We start from the raw sequence: 20,000 nt of genomic DNA, 5'->3' as shown, positions 1-20,000 counted from the left end.
ATTGTTTAATAAGCAACTCTGATATTGAAATCTGTCATTCTATTTCATAATGCCTCTATGGATCTGCGATTGCACATACCCCCTGAACAAAGTCAGCACTGAGTATTTTGTCTATACACTAAATAGGTACATGTTAATGTGTGCGACGACAAAAACACATATATACTGTAGTAACACCCAAACAATGCTAAACACTCCCGGTACTGTAACAGATACAAGGAAACATTGATTGATTGTACAATTTTTCCCCCGATAGAAAATAACATTTCTGTATTGCAAACCTTAAGCGGCGATTCAAATCATAAAAAACGAAACAAAATAAATATGACCAAAGAGGCAACGACATTTAAATAAAACAAGGAAAATGGCACTCAAATTTGGCACAAGATACAAAAAAAATATATATACACCTGCACTTGAAATGCAACCGACATGAATGCACAGGTTATTGTGTTTAGTGGCGATGTGCAGCCTTTGCAGTCGACGTTGAGTGCTTGAGGTGTTGTTTTATTATTCGAAGAATGTGACGACGCACGCGTAGCCATCGCCACTATGTCGTGAGCTAGATGACGAGAAGGAAGCTTTTTAAAACTGTTGCAATATATATTATCTCCATAAACCTGAGAATATATAATCATATTTTCACATATTTCACCTTCCTGAAAAATAAAACCTTTTGTACTGCAGAAGACTGTGACTTGTGAACTGGAAACGGACATTCCGAATATTAAAGTGTGCGCAGGTGCTCCAAACAAAAATGGTGGACATGCACATCCCCACAGAGAAGAAGACTGAGAGTCAAAATTATTGTTCTGTACAAAGATAATTAATACGCGACAGCTCCTGACACCTGAAGGTGAGTCGATAACAATCGGAATCAGTGACGCGACAAAAGAGATGATGGTGCTTTTTGTCCTCTGTGCTTGTTTGTGCTCTTCAGTAGAAACACTCTCAAAGTTGGAAGTTAAGTAACAACAAAATGAAACACACCATTTTTTTTTTGTTACAACCATGATTTTCTTTCAAGCAAGCGAAGCAAAGGCCTCCACCAGGCGGTTTACAATGTGTTGTGCTGTTGTCAAGTTGATAGAGGGTAAATCGGTGGACCGAAGCAGGGAGTCAATATTAACCTATACCAACACTCGCTACTCTGACCTCTTCAAATAAAAAGATTTAACTCATACATGCTGGAAAAAAGGTGTGGTGGTTAGCACTCCTTTGTGCATGGAGTTTGCATGTTCTCCCTGTGTGTGAGTGGGTTTCCTCCCACAGTTCAAAAACATGCAGATTTGGGGATAAAGGCTAAATTGGACACTCTAAATTGACGGTGAGTGTGAGAGTGGATGGTGTAGCCCGCTTATCACTCTATGTCAGCTGAGATTGGTTAGTGTTTTGATGGTGAAAAAATTATATTGCATATTTGCAATAGCAATATCGGTCGAAAAACATTTTTAATTCGATATTTTCCTAGTTCGCTCAGCCCTACGTGGACTTGAATGAAACCTGGAGGATGCATTTGATTCTCTTTAAGTCAAAAATCCTGATATTTTGTGGAATGACAAGGTTTACAAGGTAAGTTTTCCGTTTTAAAAGTAATGTAACAACATGCTTCAGCAAAATGCAGTTTCTTCAAGCAAGATTCTGTTTGTTTCTGTGCCCCGCTGCCCACTTCTCCTACATATCTACATACAAACCACACGTACAGCTGGTATATTTCTTTTTTTTTTTTTTGGTGCCTTTTTTGTTGGAGGAAATAGCTCCAATGTTTATATTTGGGACTATCAAAAAAGACCCTGTGGTTTTGCTTTCCTCTAGAAAATACATAAGAAAAACTTTCAAATCCATCACTGAGAAACTCCAAACCCAGTAGGCTCTGTGACGAGATCTTAAAAAAGGCATAAACTGATCAAAAATTATAAAAAATGTACATCTTTTCCTTTAAAAAACAAAACAAAAAAAAAAGATTTTGAACCCACGCGCATACAAATCAACGGAAAAACAAAGTCAAAACAGCACCAACGTTTTATAAAGGGCACACAGTACAAACTGTTCTGTTGTTGTGTAACATGGGGGGGGGGGGGGCAATAAATGGCCACAACAGCCTCCTGCTACAGCGATATCAGGTGTTTTGTTATTATTAAGTGCTACCTCTGTTCTTACCAGTCACGCACACAGTTGTCATAGGCACCTGTTTGTGCATGTGTGGCATCTAATTGTGCTGAACTCCGTCTTCTTTCCCGTATCCTCTCTTCACTGCATGGACCGAGAGGCGAACAACACCGTGCCCTAAACCAATCTGACATGCTCATGTGTGTTACCTTTCCTCTGCTTGCACCCCCCCCCCCCCCCTCCACCTCACTCCCTCCAAACCTCTCTGCCCCATCTCCTCCTACATCACGGGTTCTGCAGCAGCCCCTCCCACTGGATGGGCTGCGAGAACACCTCCCTCTCCAGCCACATCTCATAGCTGTAGTGGAAGTCCTCGGGCAGCTCCACGCGCTGGCCCAGCACGCTCTGCAGGCAGTTGTCCACGGGCGCGAACTCGCCGTTCTTGTTCTTGTCATAGCGGCGGCCGTTGAACTTCTCGATGCACTCGCGCAGGGCGCACTCCTCCGCCTGGAAGTCCCAGGGCCGTGCGTCAATATCTGGGATGAGAGGGGAAAGCATTTACTCATTCCTGAACACACTTAAAGTAGACATATTATATCCTATTTCTCCAAGTTAAACTAGTTTCCTGGTGTCCTAATGAACATGTCTGTGACATACTTTGGTCAAAATACCATAAGGATGAAGCGCCACAGCAGTTCAATCACCCTGACAAAACAGCCCTGTTCAGAACGATCTGTTTAGTAGTATCTCTTTAGGTCCACATTAAAAAAAGTAAAACAGAACATAAGGGACAGGAAATGACATCAGCCACAGAGGCTACTGGGAGCTAACAGCAGTTAGCATTTGGAAAAGTGATCATTTGCAGGCTCTAGCAGGCACATCGCCGTCATATATAACATGTATACACTGGACAGCTAAATCCTCTGAGGCTGAAAGTTTGTGTAGAACTGTGCTGCACTGTGAACTTCTTGCGGACTTCCGGTTTTTGGATACCGTTTCCCTCGCCAGCACTCTCACGTGTTTTACAGACAAGGTGGAGCTCCGCGAGACAACATTTCCACAAATTTAGAGCATAGTGACGTCCCAGTGAGTGCGGAAGTCAACATTGCGTGTTTTATTTCCTGTTTAGAGGAGGACCACAAAAACATGAGAGTGAGTGAGTCATCTTTTTTCACACTTTGCCGACTGATAGGACCTCCAGAGTCTACTACTACCGATTAGTATGTTTGTATAAGTGTATGACTGCTTTAAAATAAAAACGGTTTGCTTTTAGTTGCTTTATGGAGGAAATACTGTATATGCTTCATGTTAAGGCTTGACGGTAGGCAGGTCTGACACTTGGTGCTAGAGGCAGCTATCGGAGATATGGCTGAAGACGGAGCAAGTGTTGTTGATGATGTGATGTGATGTGTGCCATGTCTAAAAAAATCAGCAGGAACTAGGAGAACAACATTGGCGAGAGCTCCGTTAGGGCTGAGTAGTGTTTGAGCTAAACGATGATGGGATTGGCTAGCGATTGTGTGGGAAAAATTTCCATAATGTGATGTAATATTTTAAATATGTTATTCAATTGTAAATGAGAATAACTGTGTAAAAATGGCCATTCCCTCTCCCATCATATCACTGGTAAATTTCAATCAAAATAATCACAATTGGATATTTATATAAAATTATTCAGGCCCTACTTACGATACAAACAAACGTGTTATGCACTAAACCTTAAAATAAAATAAATAAATAACAGGCCTTCTACTTATCTCACCCACAGTGACAGATCACTTGCTCTGTGACCCTGAAAAAGAGACCCCGCCCCAACCCTGCTTTGTTGCTATGGCAACATAGTTACACACACACACACACACATGCATGCACAGCCACCATGAATTATACAGTTAGCATATTATTAACCTGAAATTATCAGGCAGTCGTCTTTGTTCTGTTATTCTGTGTTGAGCTCTGTCTGAGTGTGTGTGTAGCGGAGGACTACAGGGACTAATTATCACCATGAAAACTTTCATTTATGAAATTCTGAGAGGTTAAATCGAGTTAGAGCTCAAGGCGAACGCCCTGTGACCTGATTATAAACTGCAGATTATCAAAGACATGTTTAAATAACTCACTCATGATGGAAGGAATAAAAAATACATGAACACAGGGGCCTTCATTTACTCTTTACGCTGCCAGAAAACCACAAAGATTTCTTATTTTTAGTCATTTCTTTACCTATTTGACAAAAGGTTGAGCGAAATATCATTAGTTTAATATATAAACTATTTAAAATTGTGTACTTGGGTATATACTTGAATATGTCAAATGCCAACTTGTAGGTTTAACCCTTTACAGGGCACTCAATGAAATACTTTTTTAAATTAAACATTTTAAGTGTTACTGAAGGTCCATCAAGGTCCATGAAGATACTATATATGGTTCCTTGCTTGTCTGTGGTAATTACAAAATACAAAAAAAACACCAATAACGTGAAAGGAACATTATTTTAGGACATTATAGAACATTTAGTACAGCGTTTCACAATCCTGGTCCATGTTTTACATGTTTCCCTACTGTAGAGTGTTGCAGGCCTCTGTGTTTCTAGTACCTTGCGGTAACACACAATAACGTAACTATAGTTCTTTGCCCAGTAACATGATATTTAAACAATAAATTACTATTATAATAATAATGCAAAAAAGTCCCTAAAAAGGTTGAAGACTGGCACTACAACTACTCATTTTGGTACGATAATTATTTCTTAAAACAGTTATTTACCAGCTCATTCCAACTCAAAGTGAACTGTTTCAGAAGTTAAAGAATCAGGTTTTTTTTGTTTTGTTGTTTTTACCGTTTCCATAGGCCCAGTCATCGTTGAGCCTGTGGCGGACTTTTTGGTAAATGGCCGACATGGTCTTCATGTTGCTCTTCCTCCACTGACGACCCAGGTACTTGGTCTGAATCTTGAGCAGCTTGAGAACGTAGAGCTGCATCATGGCCTGCTTCACCTTCAGAGCCCTCTTCAGGATGGGAGCAGACTTGAACACCACCAACATCTATTGAGGGAATATGAAGAAAGAGGAGTCGTATTAGTAGGAGGTTTATTGTCATGTCGGTAAACAGTGAAGCGAAACACCAATTCTCTTGAACTGAGGTGCTTCATAAAACACGGTGAGGACAGAGCTTCATAAAGTGCAGACGCTGCTTACAGAGTAACAATACTGACAATATAACCTTCTAACAGTCAGAGTGTGACAGACAAAGCTGGAATTAATATGTACATTAAAAAGTGAGTGCCGGGCAACGGCGTCAACGTTAGCGCGTGACGCGCTTCCATGACGACTGACCGCAAAAAGACGAGTGTGACGTCGTGTTTACGTGACTCCCGATTGTTAAAATGAGTCTCTAAAGAGGCAAAACAGAGGCACACATACGCGGTACATGATGTACGCTGGTTATTTGTAGCGCTGCTCTTTTCGTTGAAATTTAAACAGACCGTTCCAGTTCGACTGGAGACGCACTAATGGCGCTAACTGAAAAACGGAAAAACTGCGTTACTTTAGAGACTCCTTTTAACAATCGGGAGTCTCGTAAACAGGACGTCACACGCGTCTTTTTCCGGTCAGTTGGCGGCCCAGCCTTATTACAAAGAGAATGAATAACTACAGCAAAACAGATGACTTTAAATCAAACATCAGAAGAATGTGCATATAAAACGAAACCATATTATTAGTGATGAGTCAAAGCTGCTGGGTTTAGCATTTGAATGCCAATGGGACACAGACGATCAGTCTGGTCTTGAATCTCATCTCCAGAGAGATTCTGCCTATTGTTATCTTTAAAACTTTATAGGACATCGAACATCATCACGTCCTGAGGCCTTTGCTGACCTTCAGCTTCACTCACCATGGTCCTGGAGTGTTTCCACTTGGTCAGCTTGTTGAGGATTCTCAGCAGGTTGATACACGAGAACAGATTCCTCCAGCAGAATTGGTTGTTGTCTCCTGCTTCCTGAAAGGAAGCGGAAAAAGGTCAGGTCGCGATAACATTTGGACAAGGGCCTTCCCGCTCGACCTGCGGCGCTGTAGTTATTAACTCACCAAGCTCTCAGCCGTCAGCTCAGGCATCTCATGGACCACACAGTGGGGGAAGTCCAGCACACAGATGCTGCAGTGAAAACACAACATAAAAGATGTCTTAGTCACCTTGTGTTGAACAATTTTAGTTGAGGGTACCCAGAAACAGATAAAGCATTCATTTCTGTACTAATTTGTGTGAGATCAACAACGTTATTCAGAGACATCAATGGTGCAGGAGAAGAAGTCGTCCTACCTGTTTTTGGCACTGATATAGGACATGATATTCTGGTTGAAGAACTTGAGGATGAGTGGGATACAGTTGGCAAACACCAGGTGCTGGGAGACGATCTCAAACTGTGGAGACAAAGAAATTTGGAAAAGTTAGACCAGGGGTGTCCAAACTACGGCCCTCGGTGAGATGCTGTACGGCCTGCAGCTTCGGTCTTACAGTTGCTCTTTAAAACTAGAGTCATGTGACAGCTATATGCAATCATCTAATATTATGTTATTTGACTCCAGATGTGGAAAGAAAGGCGATTTTGCGTTGAATTTTTTCACTCCTGCGTGGCTCAGATTTGGTTACCTTTCCATTTAAAAACTATAATTGGGACAGTGAGAATACAATTTTGTGCATTTGTCTATAAATTATACTTTAAAAATGGCTAAAATAACTCCTCTTATTGTTATTTGAATTATTTATTCAAGGTTTTGTTTTACTGTGATCGTTAACATTGTACAGTTCTTATTTATTTGTTTATTTTGTACAATTTTTATACCTTTTTTTATGTTTATTTTTGCAGTGTTTTGTTAAGGTTTTGGATATTGATTCTACTTTAATATAATAAATCTATTTAAATGTAAATCTTGGTGAAATTATCTCACTTTATCAGTGTTTGTTCAACATTTAGAACATAATACAATTCTCATATTGTTACGTCCCGTTCAACCAGGAATGAGAATTTCCTTTATTTGCACGCTGTGGTGCAAACACTCAAAACACACAGGAGCAGGGACATTGGATAAAATGTACAGTACTGACACAATAAATAATCTGATGATTAAAAAAAACACATTATGGACTGAAACATGATGATTTTGAAGTGGAATGGAAATTCCATATCGCTGAGAAGAATAGAACAGAAAAAAAGAATATTCCTGTGTCAATGAGTTTCCTGTGTGGGAGGAAAAGGTCAAGAAGCGGAGGATTTCCATTTTAACTGTGGCAGCTGTATTAATCCCTCAGATTAAAAACCAACAGCAATTCTGAAGCTGAAACTCACGAGGACAGATTTCAGTCAGTTAACGACGTCCCAGGTGTCCGATATTTAGCTTTACTGTCCGCGTGTAATGATTCTCCCTCACAATCTGTTCTCATAATGCAGTGTTAAATTATGTAAAAGAATTAATCAATTTGCCCAGCTCACCACAGCTTTGCCAGCAGAGGGCGCTGCCACTGCAACTGTGAGGAGCAACCAATTCAAACACAGAGGAGGAAGGAAGAGAATACATATCCCCATCCTGCTGCATCAAAGCAGAAATCAAACAAAATACTTGTAATTGTGCCAAAAACCTAATGAAAAAATTGCAGATTTTATTTTTGGTCTCCATCAATCTTTGTTTTCTGCCTCCAGTGAAACGAACACAGCTTCAGCTGTGAGGTGGTGCAGAGTCGGAGGTCCAAAGGTGGGGGAGGACTGGCGCGCTTGATGAAATAATCAGGTGGAGAATAGTGTAGGTCACACTGGGGGAGGTGAATGGATATCTCTATGTGTGTGTGTGTGTGTGTGAGTGTACTGCAGGGGGAAGCAGGGAGATGATGGAGAGATGGTTGTTTAAGTAGGAGGGAGGACAGCAGGTATCTGTGTGTGTGTTACCTGATAGATATGGTTGAGTTTGAGGTGCTTGAGGAGCAGCAGCAGCAGAGCAGAAATGGCCTTGACGATGATCTCCTTGTGTCGGTTCACGTCGATTCCCAGCTTCATGCTCTGAAGGACTGTGATACTGGAGGCAAAACAACACAAAAATAAACTGTGTGACCTTCGAGTGTGTATCCATAGAACTGGTTAACATCTGTCAACACGCTTTCCAAGAATTAAATGAGTTTGACTTTGCTTTACAGAAGTGTCAGGGGAAAAAATTGGCCTGTAAAATTGGCTCTCTGATTTCTACAGCTTGGCATTGGCCCCAGAAAAAACAAAATATGACATAAAATATCAGTCAACGTGTAGCAAAAACAGCCTTACGGCATCTCCTCCGGCAGCACATCAGCCAGGATGTTGATAGAGTCAGTTTTGGCTTTGGAGGTGGGAGCTGCAGCCAGCAGCAGCTTCAGAAGGGCAATCTTGTCACAGAAGAACAATGCAAAGCATTACACAGATTACAATTTCTATATATGGATTATTGACATATCTTCCCTAAATTCTCCACAAAGCTCCTCAAAATATTGAATTTGTAAAACACACAAAATAAAACACACAAAATATTCCCCATCTTTTAAAAGAGAAATTCAGGAAAAGGGACAACTTTCATGGACAACAACACATTAATATACTAAATAAAGAGCAATAGAAATAGACCTACAGTATGTTATGATATACTCACCACATACTGGGAAAGGTTAGGAAGCATGCCCAGGTACATCATCTCTGTCGGAGTCTCCTCCACCTCCTCCTCTCCCTTTACAACACAGTTTACATGATTGAATGTGGTGTGAATGTGTTTTTTAAGGTTTAGATCAGCTCACATGAGAGACTCATCTGAGTGTCTGAAACTTGGTTTTACTGACCAGGGTCAGCGGACACTGTTGAAGCTCCTCCTCCTTCTTGACCTGGACTTCACTTATGGAGACATATTTGTGCTGGTAAAGAAAAACAACAGAACATAAAATTGTTCAGTCAGGAAAACTCACATTACATTGTAATTGAATTGCAACACATAGTAATACAGTTCGATTTGGTGCTGATGGCGCCGCGAAGCAGAACAGGCAGGGGTGAAGGGATGAAGCTTTGTCTTTGAAGAAAAAATTCTGCACCCCTAGTGACAAAAATGTACCTTTATGTCCTGGTACAAAAACGTACTGATTGGTACACTCTGAAAAGGGTAAAGTGCTTGTATCCTGATAGGGTACAACCAGAGCGACAAAGCATTTGTACCTTTTTAGATACAGTCCTGTACTTTGATTTCTTAGTGTGTAGCAAGACACCTGTCAAGTTTGAAATCAATCAGACTATCGGTTCGACATTTTTTCTGGAAGTTTTCCAAAAGGTTTTTCAGTATGTTTTTAAAAAACGAGGTTTAAAAAAAGAGTTCGAACCCAATCATGGGGTTTGGTGAACCGTTACAGCCCGAAGAAGCATTGGTGTAGCAAGAAATGAAACAGGGGGTTTTGTTTAAATTGACCATCTTTTGTAGAGACCATCATGAACTTTTGTATAGACGTGTCCTGCATGAACTACCCCAATTTAATTAGCTTTGCTGACTGACAGGCAGTCAGATATTCCTCTGTTTGAGTCCACTTCTCTGTCTGTTTTAACAGAATGAATGGATTTTTAAATGGGATGTCAATGTCGGAGGGATTCAGCAGCTACGGTGTATTGATTAGGAGACTTCACTGGGCCAAAACACAAAAAAGAAGGGCTACTGTACGTACATTTGGAAATGGGAGCCTGTGCTCTAGTACTGAAATGAGTAGAGAAAATGAGACTTAACATAATTAGCAATTTCACCTGTTTCAGTGTCTTCACACTCTCATGGATGGGTCTGGGTAAACCCACCAAGGTCTCTGTGTCACTACAGAAACAAAGAGAAGTTACGCATGAAAAATGAATTAAAACTAATAAGGACATTTCAATGTCTCAGATGAAATACCCACTTTCCCAACGTGAAGCCGATGAACTTGTTTCTACTGGTTTCCAGGAAGTGCTCGATGTCTTTCTCCCTGTGAACACACACACACACACACACACACACACACACACACACACACACACACACACACACACACACACACACACACACACACACACACACACACACACACACACACACACACACACACACACACACACACACACACACACACACACACACACACACACACACACACACACACACACACACACACACACACACACACACACACACACAGGCTGCAGTCAGATTTGAGACCTATCACACATTAGCTTTCTCAAATACTATCAGTCATGCTCAAGTGGTAACTGGTCGTGACTCAACCACTCTGAATCCCTGAGATTCGCGATTTGGCCAGGAAGTTCACATCCACTCATAAGTGCCATGCTTTATAATCATTTGTGTTCCTCTAAATGATTGAGATTAAATCCTCAGGAAACTGTTTACTGATGTTATAAATCAAGTGAGACATGGTGACAAGGTGAAAAACCGGTAAACCAGGAGACCACATCCACTTTTCATGGACGTTCTACGGCCGCTCAATGTGCTGATGCTGTTTTTGTACAAACGTTTCAGGGCCTGTGTCATCTCTCCAAATATAGAAATCAGTCAGTAATGAAGGCATGATAAATAGTACAAAATGTCCTCTCTTGGATTTTGTGTAAAAACACTCACACTGCCCACTGTGTGTAAAAACACAGATGGAGAGCATATTGCTTGGATGAGGTGAGATTGTGTCTTATATTTAGTCATAAATACTCATAATCAGGATGGGATTCTGACACGAGCTGCCAGCAAATAATGGTGTTAAATCCTGATTGTACGTGGGAAGTTTTTTTGCCTAATGTGCTGGTCAAAGTGGCAGGTGGCCAAACGTAAACCAGAAGGTTTTATCCAGTGGAATAAAAGCTAAGTGCTCCATGCCAGGGATAATTTTAGCAGCTAAAACAATTATTGATGGTATTAGTTTAATAGAATGCGTTCACATTAACAGATTGTAATGCCAATATATGAGCGATGGTAGCTTTCAAATCCATAACAAGGAGTTAATATCTTGATGGTGTCATGTAGTAATGCTCAATCATCTGTGTTTTTATCCAGAAGTAAGGAAACATTCAAACTTTTTTTTCCCCGATTATCTGCTTATCTTATGTTCTTGTTTTATTCTAAAAAACAATACATATATATACATATATATATATATATATATATATATATATATATATATATATATATATATATATAAAAATGGATTAATAAATAATAATAATGATGGTAAGTTAAAGAAATCAATGAGGTTTGAGTATGGAAAAACATCTAAAACATGGACAGGACCGGGGTCCCAGAGGACCAGGGTCCCAGAGGACCAGGATTGGGAAACACTGTCCTAAAAATATTCTCGAATGTTCCAAATTCTAGAAGAGGCAAGGAAACATAATAAACTGTAATAAAAGGGAAAAAAAACAATGTTTTAACTTTCTAAAATCAGTATTTTACCAATTTTTATTTCAGACCCTAAAAGTGCTATTGAAAGCTGAGAGATTAACCTGACTTTAGGGGCCCAGGGGAGGCCCTTAGGGAAGTTGACCCTCTCTGTTGGAGGTCTCAGAGGAGGCGGAGGCGGCGGCGGCTGGATGATGACGTCGCGGTCCAGAGGGTCCACCTCACCCTCGATCCCGCTGTCCGTGTCCTCTGGGTCCTCGTCCTCGTCCCGGGCGTCGTCGTTCTTGAAAGGATCCCGCTCGTTGTACGTGTCCAGGCTGTCCTGTTTGACCAGCGGCTGGAAGAGAGAGAGAGAGAAAGAAAACGTAGGATTACAATGAGATTCTGTAAATAAATGTTTACTTTATTTTCAATTCACCATCAGTGATGGTTTAACCTGACAACCTATAAAAGTATAAAACCCAGAATACAATTTAAAACATACTTTTTGAACCAAATATTACAGGACTTCTGTCTATTTTACTATTGTTCTGCATACTTCCATACTATAACGTTGAATGGTTTTGTAATTTCAATTTTAGGCTTACATTTAGGCTTACGGTTACATCTGTCCAGGGACTGCAGATGAAAATATAGCCTTGTGGCTATGGCACATTTACAGAGATGTTTATCAATGTACATTGTCCTTGTTTCAGTAAACCAATAAATAAATTAAATCAATCCTGAAAAGGCGGTTCAAGTCAATGCCACATTCATCGTACATGTTTTCACATCAACTGCAAGCAAACGTGACTGAATTAACTCACCGCACCTTTTTTTTTTCAAATGATACAGGCAACAAAATGCAAGCAAGGCCCACGACTTTAGAGTCTTAATCCCAGTTCACACACATACATACACACGGTATCAAAAATCCAAACACATTCTCTAATGAATGAGTGTGACAATAGTGCAAGCATCAGGCATGAGTCAGCGTTCTGGACGTTAGTGAAGCTAGTGCAGTTGATGTATGGTGCAACAGTGGTGGCTGGACTAAGTGAGGAGTAGAGTGAGTGTATGGTGGAGAGGAGGGAGAAAGAGGAGGAGGAGGAGAAAGTGTGTTGTGAGCCATTCTCTATGGAGAAGCCATTCTCTTGCTACATGAGGAGTTCAAGCTCGTGTTGTTTTCATCAGGGTCAGGGGACAGCTGCTTTCAATGACATCCATTTAAGAGAGAGGTCAAGTGGAAAAAACAAAAAACCCCAAATACAACATCCGCTAAAGAGTAAAGATAGAGTTCATTAGGATCTCAGTTCACCTCCTCCATGAATGCATTTGCAGGACATTGACCCCTAGTCCGGAGTCAGAGACGGTGCAAGGTGACATTTGAGGCCAAACGCAGCAGCGATGCGATGAAAACTACATCGGGGGGAGGGAATGCTACGACTGTAGATAGTCGCTTGACAATAGTCAGCAAGCCAGCCCTGTCTTTCAGACCCCACAGCCCTGAACTGAGCAGTGACCACAGTGGAGGAGGAGGAAGAGGAGAGAGGGGGAAGAAATAGGGTGAGGGAAAGGATGTGATGAGGAGAGTAAATAGGAAAGTGAAGGGGGAGTGAAGGGTGTAAGGAGGATGGAGATGAAATGGAACGTGTCAATGGGAGTGGAGGAGAAAAATATGTAGATGAAGCAAATTAAGTGAAGCACTGGGCAGAGAGCGAGGCTGCACCAACATCACTCAAAGAGCATTAAACTTTGAGTAATTGATCCGTTTCAGATCAGATTTCAACCCGCATGCAAGAGTATAAAACATCTGAAGTCAAAGAGGGTAAGTGTCCGAGTATACCAACAGGTTTGGATGAGATCAAATGACAGGAAAAATGAGGATGAAGGGGAAACAAATGCAAGGGGAAGAGAAAAGGGGGAGAGAGGGAAGGGAGGAAGGAGGGGAGTGCAAAAATAGTCCAGCTCGATGCAGAAGGAAAAGAGAGGAACTTGTGGGTAAAGACCTGCTTCTTGGAAAAGGGACTGTCTCCTTCCAAGCTATCAACAAAGGCACTCTGTGGGGACACAAGGAAGAGGGGCAATGAGACATCACAAGACAGTTAAAGACAGAAAGAGACAGAAAGAGACAGAGAGGGAGAAAGGAAGAAGAGAAAGAGTCTGTCCATTCTCTATGAGGAACAAGGGGCTGGAATTCCCAGGGGACTGATGACTGTACGGCGCAACTGGAAAACCTGACCCAGCAATGAGTTACAGAATGTGATAAATCCACTTTACCAGAAACAGGTGAAGCTGTTGAATGATTAAAAAAAAGGCAAATTAAGGAAAAATTAGTCTTGGTTGGTTAGTAATAGCAAAAACATGTTAGTAATTATAGTTCAGTCACACTGTCGAGTTAAAGGTACTTTGTTCAAATCCCCGATTCATTTCTTTGGCTTCATATTGTTTGCAATTCAATTAATATGTGGTGTCCCACTGGTCAAAAAACCCATTTACTCACAGGTTTAAATCAGAATTCACTTCAATGTCAAATGACTCCCTAATGCATGCAGATTCGGATGAACACAGTCATTTTTCTTTGTCTACTTTAATTGTGGCAGCAATGCAAAGCCCTTTATCATCTCTATTTATTTCATTAACTGACCTTCAATGTGTCTCCCCCCCCCAAACTTGGTTTGTTTCCGGCACTATTTTGTGCTCATTTCATACACAGGTGTGACAAAAACACCAGCATTTTTGTATGAAAGAGTCTTCAAAGTTTGCGTTTTTGTGTGTGTAAGACAGAGGAGAAGAAGAAGAGGGATGAGGAGGGGAGCTGTACCCGACGGCTACGGCGACCCCTCTTCTGCTGCTGCTGCTGCTCGATGAGCTCCATGGCTGAGGCCGGAGGTGACGCTGCTCTCATGGCTCGGACCACCTTGATGCTGTTCTCTGGCAGCGGAGGCAGATTCAGACGCTCCCGGCCTCGAACCTTCATCTCCTGGAGCTCCTCGAATCCACCCAAGGTGAACTGCAGAGAGGGAAGTGTACAGTTCAATGTCAGTCTTGCATAAAGTACTTGAAAGTATCTTACCAGAAAATGACTTTGGTAGAAGTTAAAGTCACCTTTTAGAATATTACTTGAGTAAAAGATTTAAGGGACCTGACATGTACTGTACTTAAGTATCAAAAGTAATTTTCTGATATAAAATGTACTTAAGTAGTAGAAGTAAAAGTAAAAGTATTGGTTGGAGAGCTGAAACAACTGATAGCTGTAACCTAGCATCTGGATTGTACAACAGAAACCTGGAGACCAGAACCTCGGTGTCAGACATGGTAAACAACGAGCTGCTTCCGTGTTTTAAATCCACTTGGAGCCGTTACCTGAGGCTAACAGCTGAGTGGCTGTGTGGCTAACGGCTGAGTGGCTAATGGCTGAGTGGCTAACAGCTGGTACTGCTAAAAACAACTAGCGACAACAAAAGAGCATTACGTCACCAACTCAACTTTTATTTTGTAGTAACGTACATGGTTATGGGAAATGTATCGGAGTAAAAGTACACATTTTATTTAGGAAATGTAGTGGAGTAAAAGTAAAAGTTGTCAGAATAAAGTACAGATATGTGAAAATTCTACTTAAGTACAGTAACAAAGTATTTGTACTTCGTTACAAAACAACACTGGTTTATGTTCAGTGCATCAGTGCACAAACAAGAGGCTGAGAGATGTAAAGCAATATATGATAATGCATGCATCATATTTTTCTTCATATAAAACTAAAATCTAAGTTGTATCCATCATCTCTCCGCAGTTTTGACGGAAGCTCCTTTAAGATTTTAAAGTTTTCTGCTGTAACCTACTGTTGTGTACCTAGAGTAGCGATAGAATATAACTTAGTAAAAATGTGACAGTGAAAACATGAGCCTCTACTTCATTAAGAGTGTTAAATGTACACAGGTTTCTTGCACATAAGGACCAACATGTTTGCCTCTTTTCATGTATGTGGAATAATTATATATTAATAAGCCAGTAAATTAGTCTCATCAGTTGTTCAATCTATCAGTTGTTGATCTATATGATTGTTTGTGATGCACTAACCAGTAATGTCTTCCAGAGCAACAGGAGCACTTTCTTCATGGGGAAGTGTGGCGCATTCATGCTGCAGAACTTGGTGACCATGGTGAAGAGGAGCAAAGCAAAGGGCTCGCCGTTGTACAGAGGTGAACCTGAAGAGACAGAGATCAAAGCCAGGGTTTTTTTGTGTGTGAATATGAATGAATTAATACCCCTTCATCCAAGATACTAAAAAACACACACACCTAACTCGTTCTTGAAGGCCTCTCTGGCTGCGGTCCACTCAGGTCTGTCATCCTCTGTTTGAACTCGAATAGTCTCCACCATGAGGTACATGATGCTTAGTAACACTCTGCAAACACATGAAAAGTCACATGAATGCAACATGAGCATGTTTCTCGTGTGTGAGTGTGTGAGGCATTAAAGTGGTAAGGGAACTCTCTGCACCAACCAAAAAAACAGCATAACAGAAGAATTTGTGTCAGCTGGGATTAGCTCCAGCTTCCCCCCCGCGACCCTCAGCAGGATAGACAGTAAATAACAAAATAATAATGGAGGAGATGGTGAATAAAAATGAATTGTAAGTACCTTATTTATAAAGCAATCCGTTTGTGCCAACAAAAACGTTTCCTGATCTCTGCCAGGTATTACAACATCCACGCACAATTACCGAATTATGAACCTGTACATGTATTATGAAGCCAACGTGTCGATTTTTCCAAAGCAATTGAGATGTTTTTTCAATTTTCTAGCAGTAAATTGAGTGGAAAAAAATGTGTCCTGTGGCCTTCGATGATTTGTAATTTTTCATCTGAGGAAAGACACAGATGGCGTGTGTGTTTGTGTTTGTGTTGACTATTTTGTTTAAAAATCAATTCCATGAAGTGGAAGAAAGACTGAAAACGAACGCGAGAAAGAGCGAGCGACAAAGACTATAATTAGATGTCGCACATTTGGGGTTTATATGTCGACAAAAGGTGAAGACATGAGACAGGAAATGAAACAATAAAAAATGAAAAAAAATAAAAGCATAGAGGGAGGTAAAGTAGACTGTGAGTGATGTGTTTGTATGGCTCACCTGAGCTCTGTGCTGTCTGCAAGAGAAATGGCAGGTTTCCTTACTGCACTGCTGCACGCCTGGCTGTTACTACTCACACACAGAGAAAAAAAAAAAATCACATCTTAATTGTTTTTGTTTTTAAAAAAATGACATTAACACAATCAAAAACAGAAAATGTGAGAAAATACAGATCGGACTGTCTAGTAAGATGATTCTGTGTGTGACACAGTGGGCAGACTGTGCCATGGTGTCTATGAGCAGCTTATGTAACAACAAAGATTTGGATTTGGACGCTTTGGCTTGTGGATCAAAGGCAGCGTGTGTTCCAGCATTTTAAGTTGCTCTCTCTGCGCGTTTCCAACATCACAAACGTCCTCTCGTCTCGTTTGAGCTTTGAAATGGAAGATGAAGGATTTGGGAGGCAACAGAGAGAGGGATTGCTGAACAACAATCAGCTCGGGAAATGTGAGGGGAAAAACTGAAGCCTGTCCCCACACTAGAGGATTTTCAAACGTGACTTGATTTACAGACGCGACAAATTCACCGATTTTCACCGTTTTAATCCTGAGAAAATGCAGACTAGACGATCCAGTCAAGAGATTTGGGATCTCACAGAAATTTGCATGATGTAACATGACTTCAGAACAGGCCAAATATCCTGGAGTGCAACTCTTTCAGGGTTTGAATGAATGACCTTGCAGTTACATTAAACATCATATCGTGATCATATTCGTCTACTTCTACATGAAATCTGCTGCCAAACAGAAAGTCCTGAGAGCATATTTACTTCACTTTATTGCAGCCCTCTCTCTTTCTTAATTGTTCTTAGTGGAAATAAAGTAAAGACAGAATATGAAAATCTGTCCCATCTACTAAAAAACATGAAATATAGAGCTCTGGTGGCTGATGTCGCACCTTCATATCATGCAAAAGTGGGAACCGAAACTGCACCACTGTGTTCTGACTCAGAGATGCACAATATATACGAGGTAATACGTCAGGCACCTTGTCTCTGTGCTGGCTCTTTTCATACATAGTAGAGATGATGGATAGTAACACTAAAACAGTGGGAGACAAGCGAAATGGCCAGAACACTTATTTATACCATAGATCCCGAGAGACAGCGAGGTTGAATCACTGCCATAAAATGCGCTCATAGTGAACACAAGAGGATGGAATGATGACAACCTACTGCAGGCAGCTGATTCCTTGTGCAGTGATCACTTCATATCAGGTACAGAATCCAACGGAAAGGAAAGGTTTATCAGAAAGTTGACATCTAGATTAATGTCCGCGCTGCCTGTTTACATACTTGTACAAAGTGCCGACATAGTAAAGGGTAAGATATAGTGAGTCAAGTCAAGTTCTGTGATATATTTATCGTTCTCCTTGGATTCAAATTGCACAGCGAAGTCTGGCAGCTTGAAACCAGCACTGGTGCCAGCCAACATTATCCTGCCAACATGGCAGCGTAAACAAACCGAGTCACGTGATGTTTGGAGCTCTATAGGCAGCAGTAAGTCTGTAGTGACAGTAAATACAACATTAAATATGTTTCAAAAATAACGTATCTGGCCGTTTTTCTCGTCTATTATTAATAAAAAAATGTTCTAATTCTAACAAGAGTCCTACTCACTCGATCTCCATGCTGAGCAGCTCCAGCAGCGCCGTGAAGATGCCCATGTTGTAGAGAAGAAAGACGTTGTGTCTGGACCAGTGGAGCACGTCCACCTCGGTGTCACACTCATCAAACACTCCTGTGAAAAAGATGAAGAGAGAAGATGAAGAATAAATACCATGATGCATTATGTTCTCTGTATCAAATTATGGGAGTTTTAACGATAACAACATAGTTATAAAAGAAGATGTGCGCTCTTATACTTTGTAAAATGAGCTGAATCAAGTACATTAGACATGAGGTCTGTTGTACTATGCATTTCAAGTGACTTTTACAAGCTTTTATCGATATAAAAAGTAGTTCTGGGCACGTTATCAATCTTCCACAGCATGTTAGACACGCCCCTTCACCGTCCACTTTTAAAACGCGTCTTAAAACCCATTTTTACTCTTTGGCTTTCGACCCAGTATGAGACTTAGGTCGTTATCTTTTTCATAGTTTTATTGTATGACCTGTTTATTGGTGTTGTTTTTATATTTTCTACAGTATTTTATTGTTTGTTCTGAGGTCTATCAGGTCACACGTTTGTATGATTTATTTGTTTGTATTTATTTGTTTTCGCCGGAGTTTGTCTGTCTGTCTGTCTTTTAGCAACCTAACTCGAAAAGTCGCAGACGGATCTGGATTGAATTTTTTGGAAATGTCACGGTCAAAATAATGACACAATACTTAGTTAGTAGCATGGTGTTCATGAGAATTTGTTGTTCTGCTGCCGAAACGCTCACGCTTTATGGGAAGAGCTTCAGTGGCTCAAAGAGCAGCAAACGGCACTGCAGTGAGTAGCTGTGATTTTCCGTGACCAAGACCCACAACAAACTATAAACACAAAGGTCAACACACTGGCTAACGACTAGTTATTAGATGTTTGCACTGGAATGAAGCAGTTCATTACCTTGACTCCAAATACAGATTTCTGTGGAGCGCAGAAATATCTCACATTGTATCTTTAACTGCTCACGGTGCACGGATATTTTTCATGAATGGATTTTTTTCTCCATGTCACAGGTGAAGAAACCGACTAAGCCTGAATTCAATTTAGTTCTGGCTCTATTCAGGCCACGCTCGCCATCATGGCTCATAAATTCAAAAAGAGCCGCTGTTGATAAAATAACAGCTGTGCTTTACACTCTCTGAGGAGACTCTACGAGTGTGTGTTTGTGTGCTGTGGAGAAAAAGAAAAAGTCTTCATACCCTGAGCCAGGTACAGAATGGCCCTGGCCACCTTTAGCCTTCTGTCTCGGTCCGTCACCTCCAATGCGTCCAGCAGCCTCATCACGTACGCCCTCTGTTCCTCCAGCGACAACTCGATCCACCTCCTACCTCGAGCTGCAGAGAGAACACAGTCATCGGGGTTACCACTCACTCTTTGTTACACCTGCACTCCAAATGATCCCGAGTTTACGCTGTGTTGCGTGTATTCATGTTTTCATTCTCAACGACCAACAAAGAAACATGTATTTTTTCACCACTCTCACTACACTCAGTAACAAGGGATAAAGTATGTTTAACTAAATGATGATAATCCTGCTTTGATGCGTCTGTCATTAGCTTTCACATTATGTTCCGGCTCACTGCATCAGCTTTAGTCGTTGCGGGATACAGAACAGCAATTACCAGAGTCTGTAGCCACAGAGACGCCAATAAACTAGAGAGAACTTGGAATCACACAACCTATTTTAAAAACCTAAAACCATACACT

At 40.9% G+C, this 20,000-nt stretch overlaps 1 protein-coding gene across 2 annotated transcripts in view; it reads right to left on the bottom strand.

The window, feature by feature from the left end:
* Window positions 1-20,000, bottom strand: part of strip2 (striatin interacting protein 2) — a 33,585-nt gene continuing 13,585 nt past the window's right edge. The window contains exons 4-22 of one of the 2 annotated variants that reach the window (XM_083906903.1): window positions 19,493-19,627; window positions 18,260-18,380; window positions 16,642-16,710; window positions 15,809-15,915; window positions 15,588-15,715; window positions 14,332-14,520; window positions 13,517-13,567; window positions 11,633-11,865; window positions 10,048-10,113; window positions 9,902-9,965; window positions 8,962-9,033; window positions 8,778-8,852; window positions 8,420-8,517; window positions 8,051-8,177; window positions 6,430-6,530; window positions 6,198-6,264; window positions 6,004-6,108; window positions 4,949-5,153; window positions 1-2,645 (exon numbers count right to left, since the gene is read on the bottom strand). In XM_083906903.1, coding sequence (XP_083763029.1) covers window positions 2,395-2,645; window positions 4,949-5,153; window positions 6,004-6,108; window positions 6,198-6,264; window positions 6,430-6,530; window positions 8,051-8,177; window positions 8,420-8,517; window positions 8,778-8,852; window positions 8,962-9,033; window positions 9,902-9,965; window positions 10,048-10,113; window positions 11,633-11,865; window positions 13,517-13,567; window positions 14,332-14,520; window positions 15,588-15,715; window positions 15,809-15,915; window positions 16,642-16,710; window positions 18,260-18,380; window positions 19,493-19,627 — 2,264 coding nt within the window. In that variant the 3' untranslated portion in view covers window positions 1-2,394. The remainder of the gene's footprint in view (window positions 2,646-4,948; window positions 5,154-6,003; window positions 6,109-6,197; window positions 6,265-6,429; window positions 6,531-8,050; window positions 8,178-8,419; window positions 8,518-8,777; window positions 8,853-8,961; window positions 9,034-9,901; window positions 9,966-10,047; window positions 10,114-11,632; window positions 11,866-13,516; window positions 13,568-14,331; window positions 14,521-15,587; window positions 15,716-15,808; window positions 15,916-16,641; window positions 16,711-18,259; window positions 18,381-19,492; window positions 19,628-20,000) is intronic. The other variant, XM_083906904.1, reaches the window with a different exon arrangement.

The sequence above is a fragment of the Microchirus variegatus genome, assembly GCF_963457635.1.
Source record: "Microchirus variegatus genome assembly, chromosome: 20".
NCBI classification, from domain to species: Eukaryota; Metazoa; Chordata; class Actinopteri; order Pleuronectiformes; family Soleidae; genus Microchirus; species Microchirus variegatus.
Note: the sequence above shows the minus strand (reverse complement) of the source record. Positions and strands in the feature narration are given on the sequence as shown.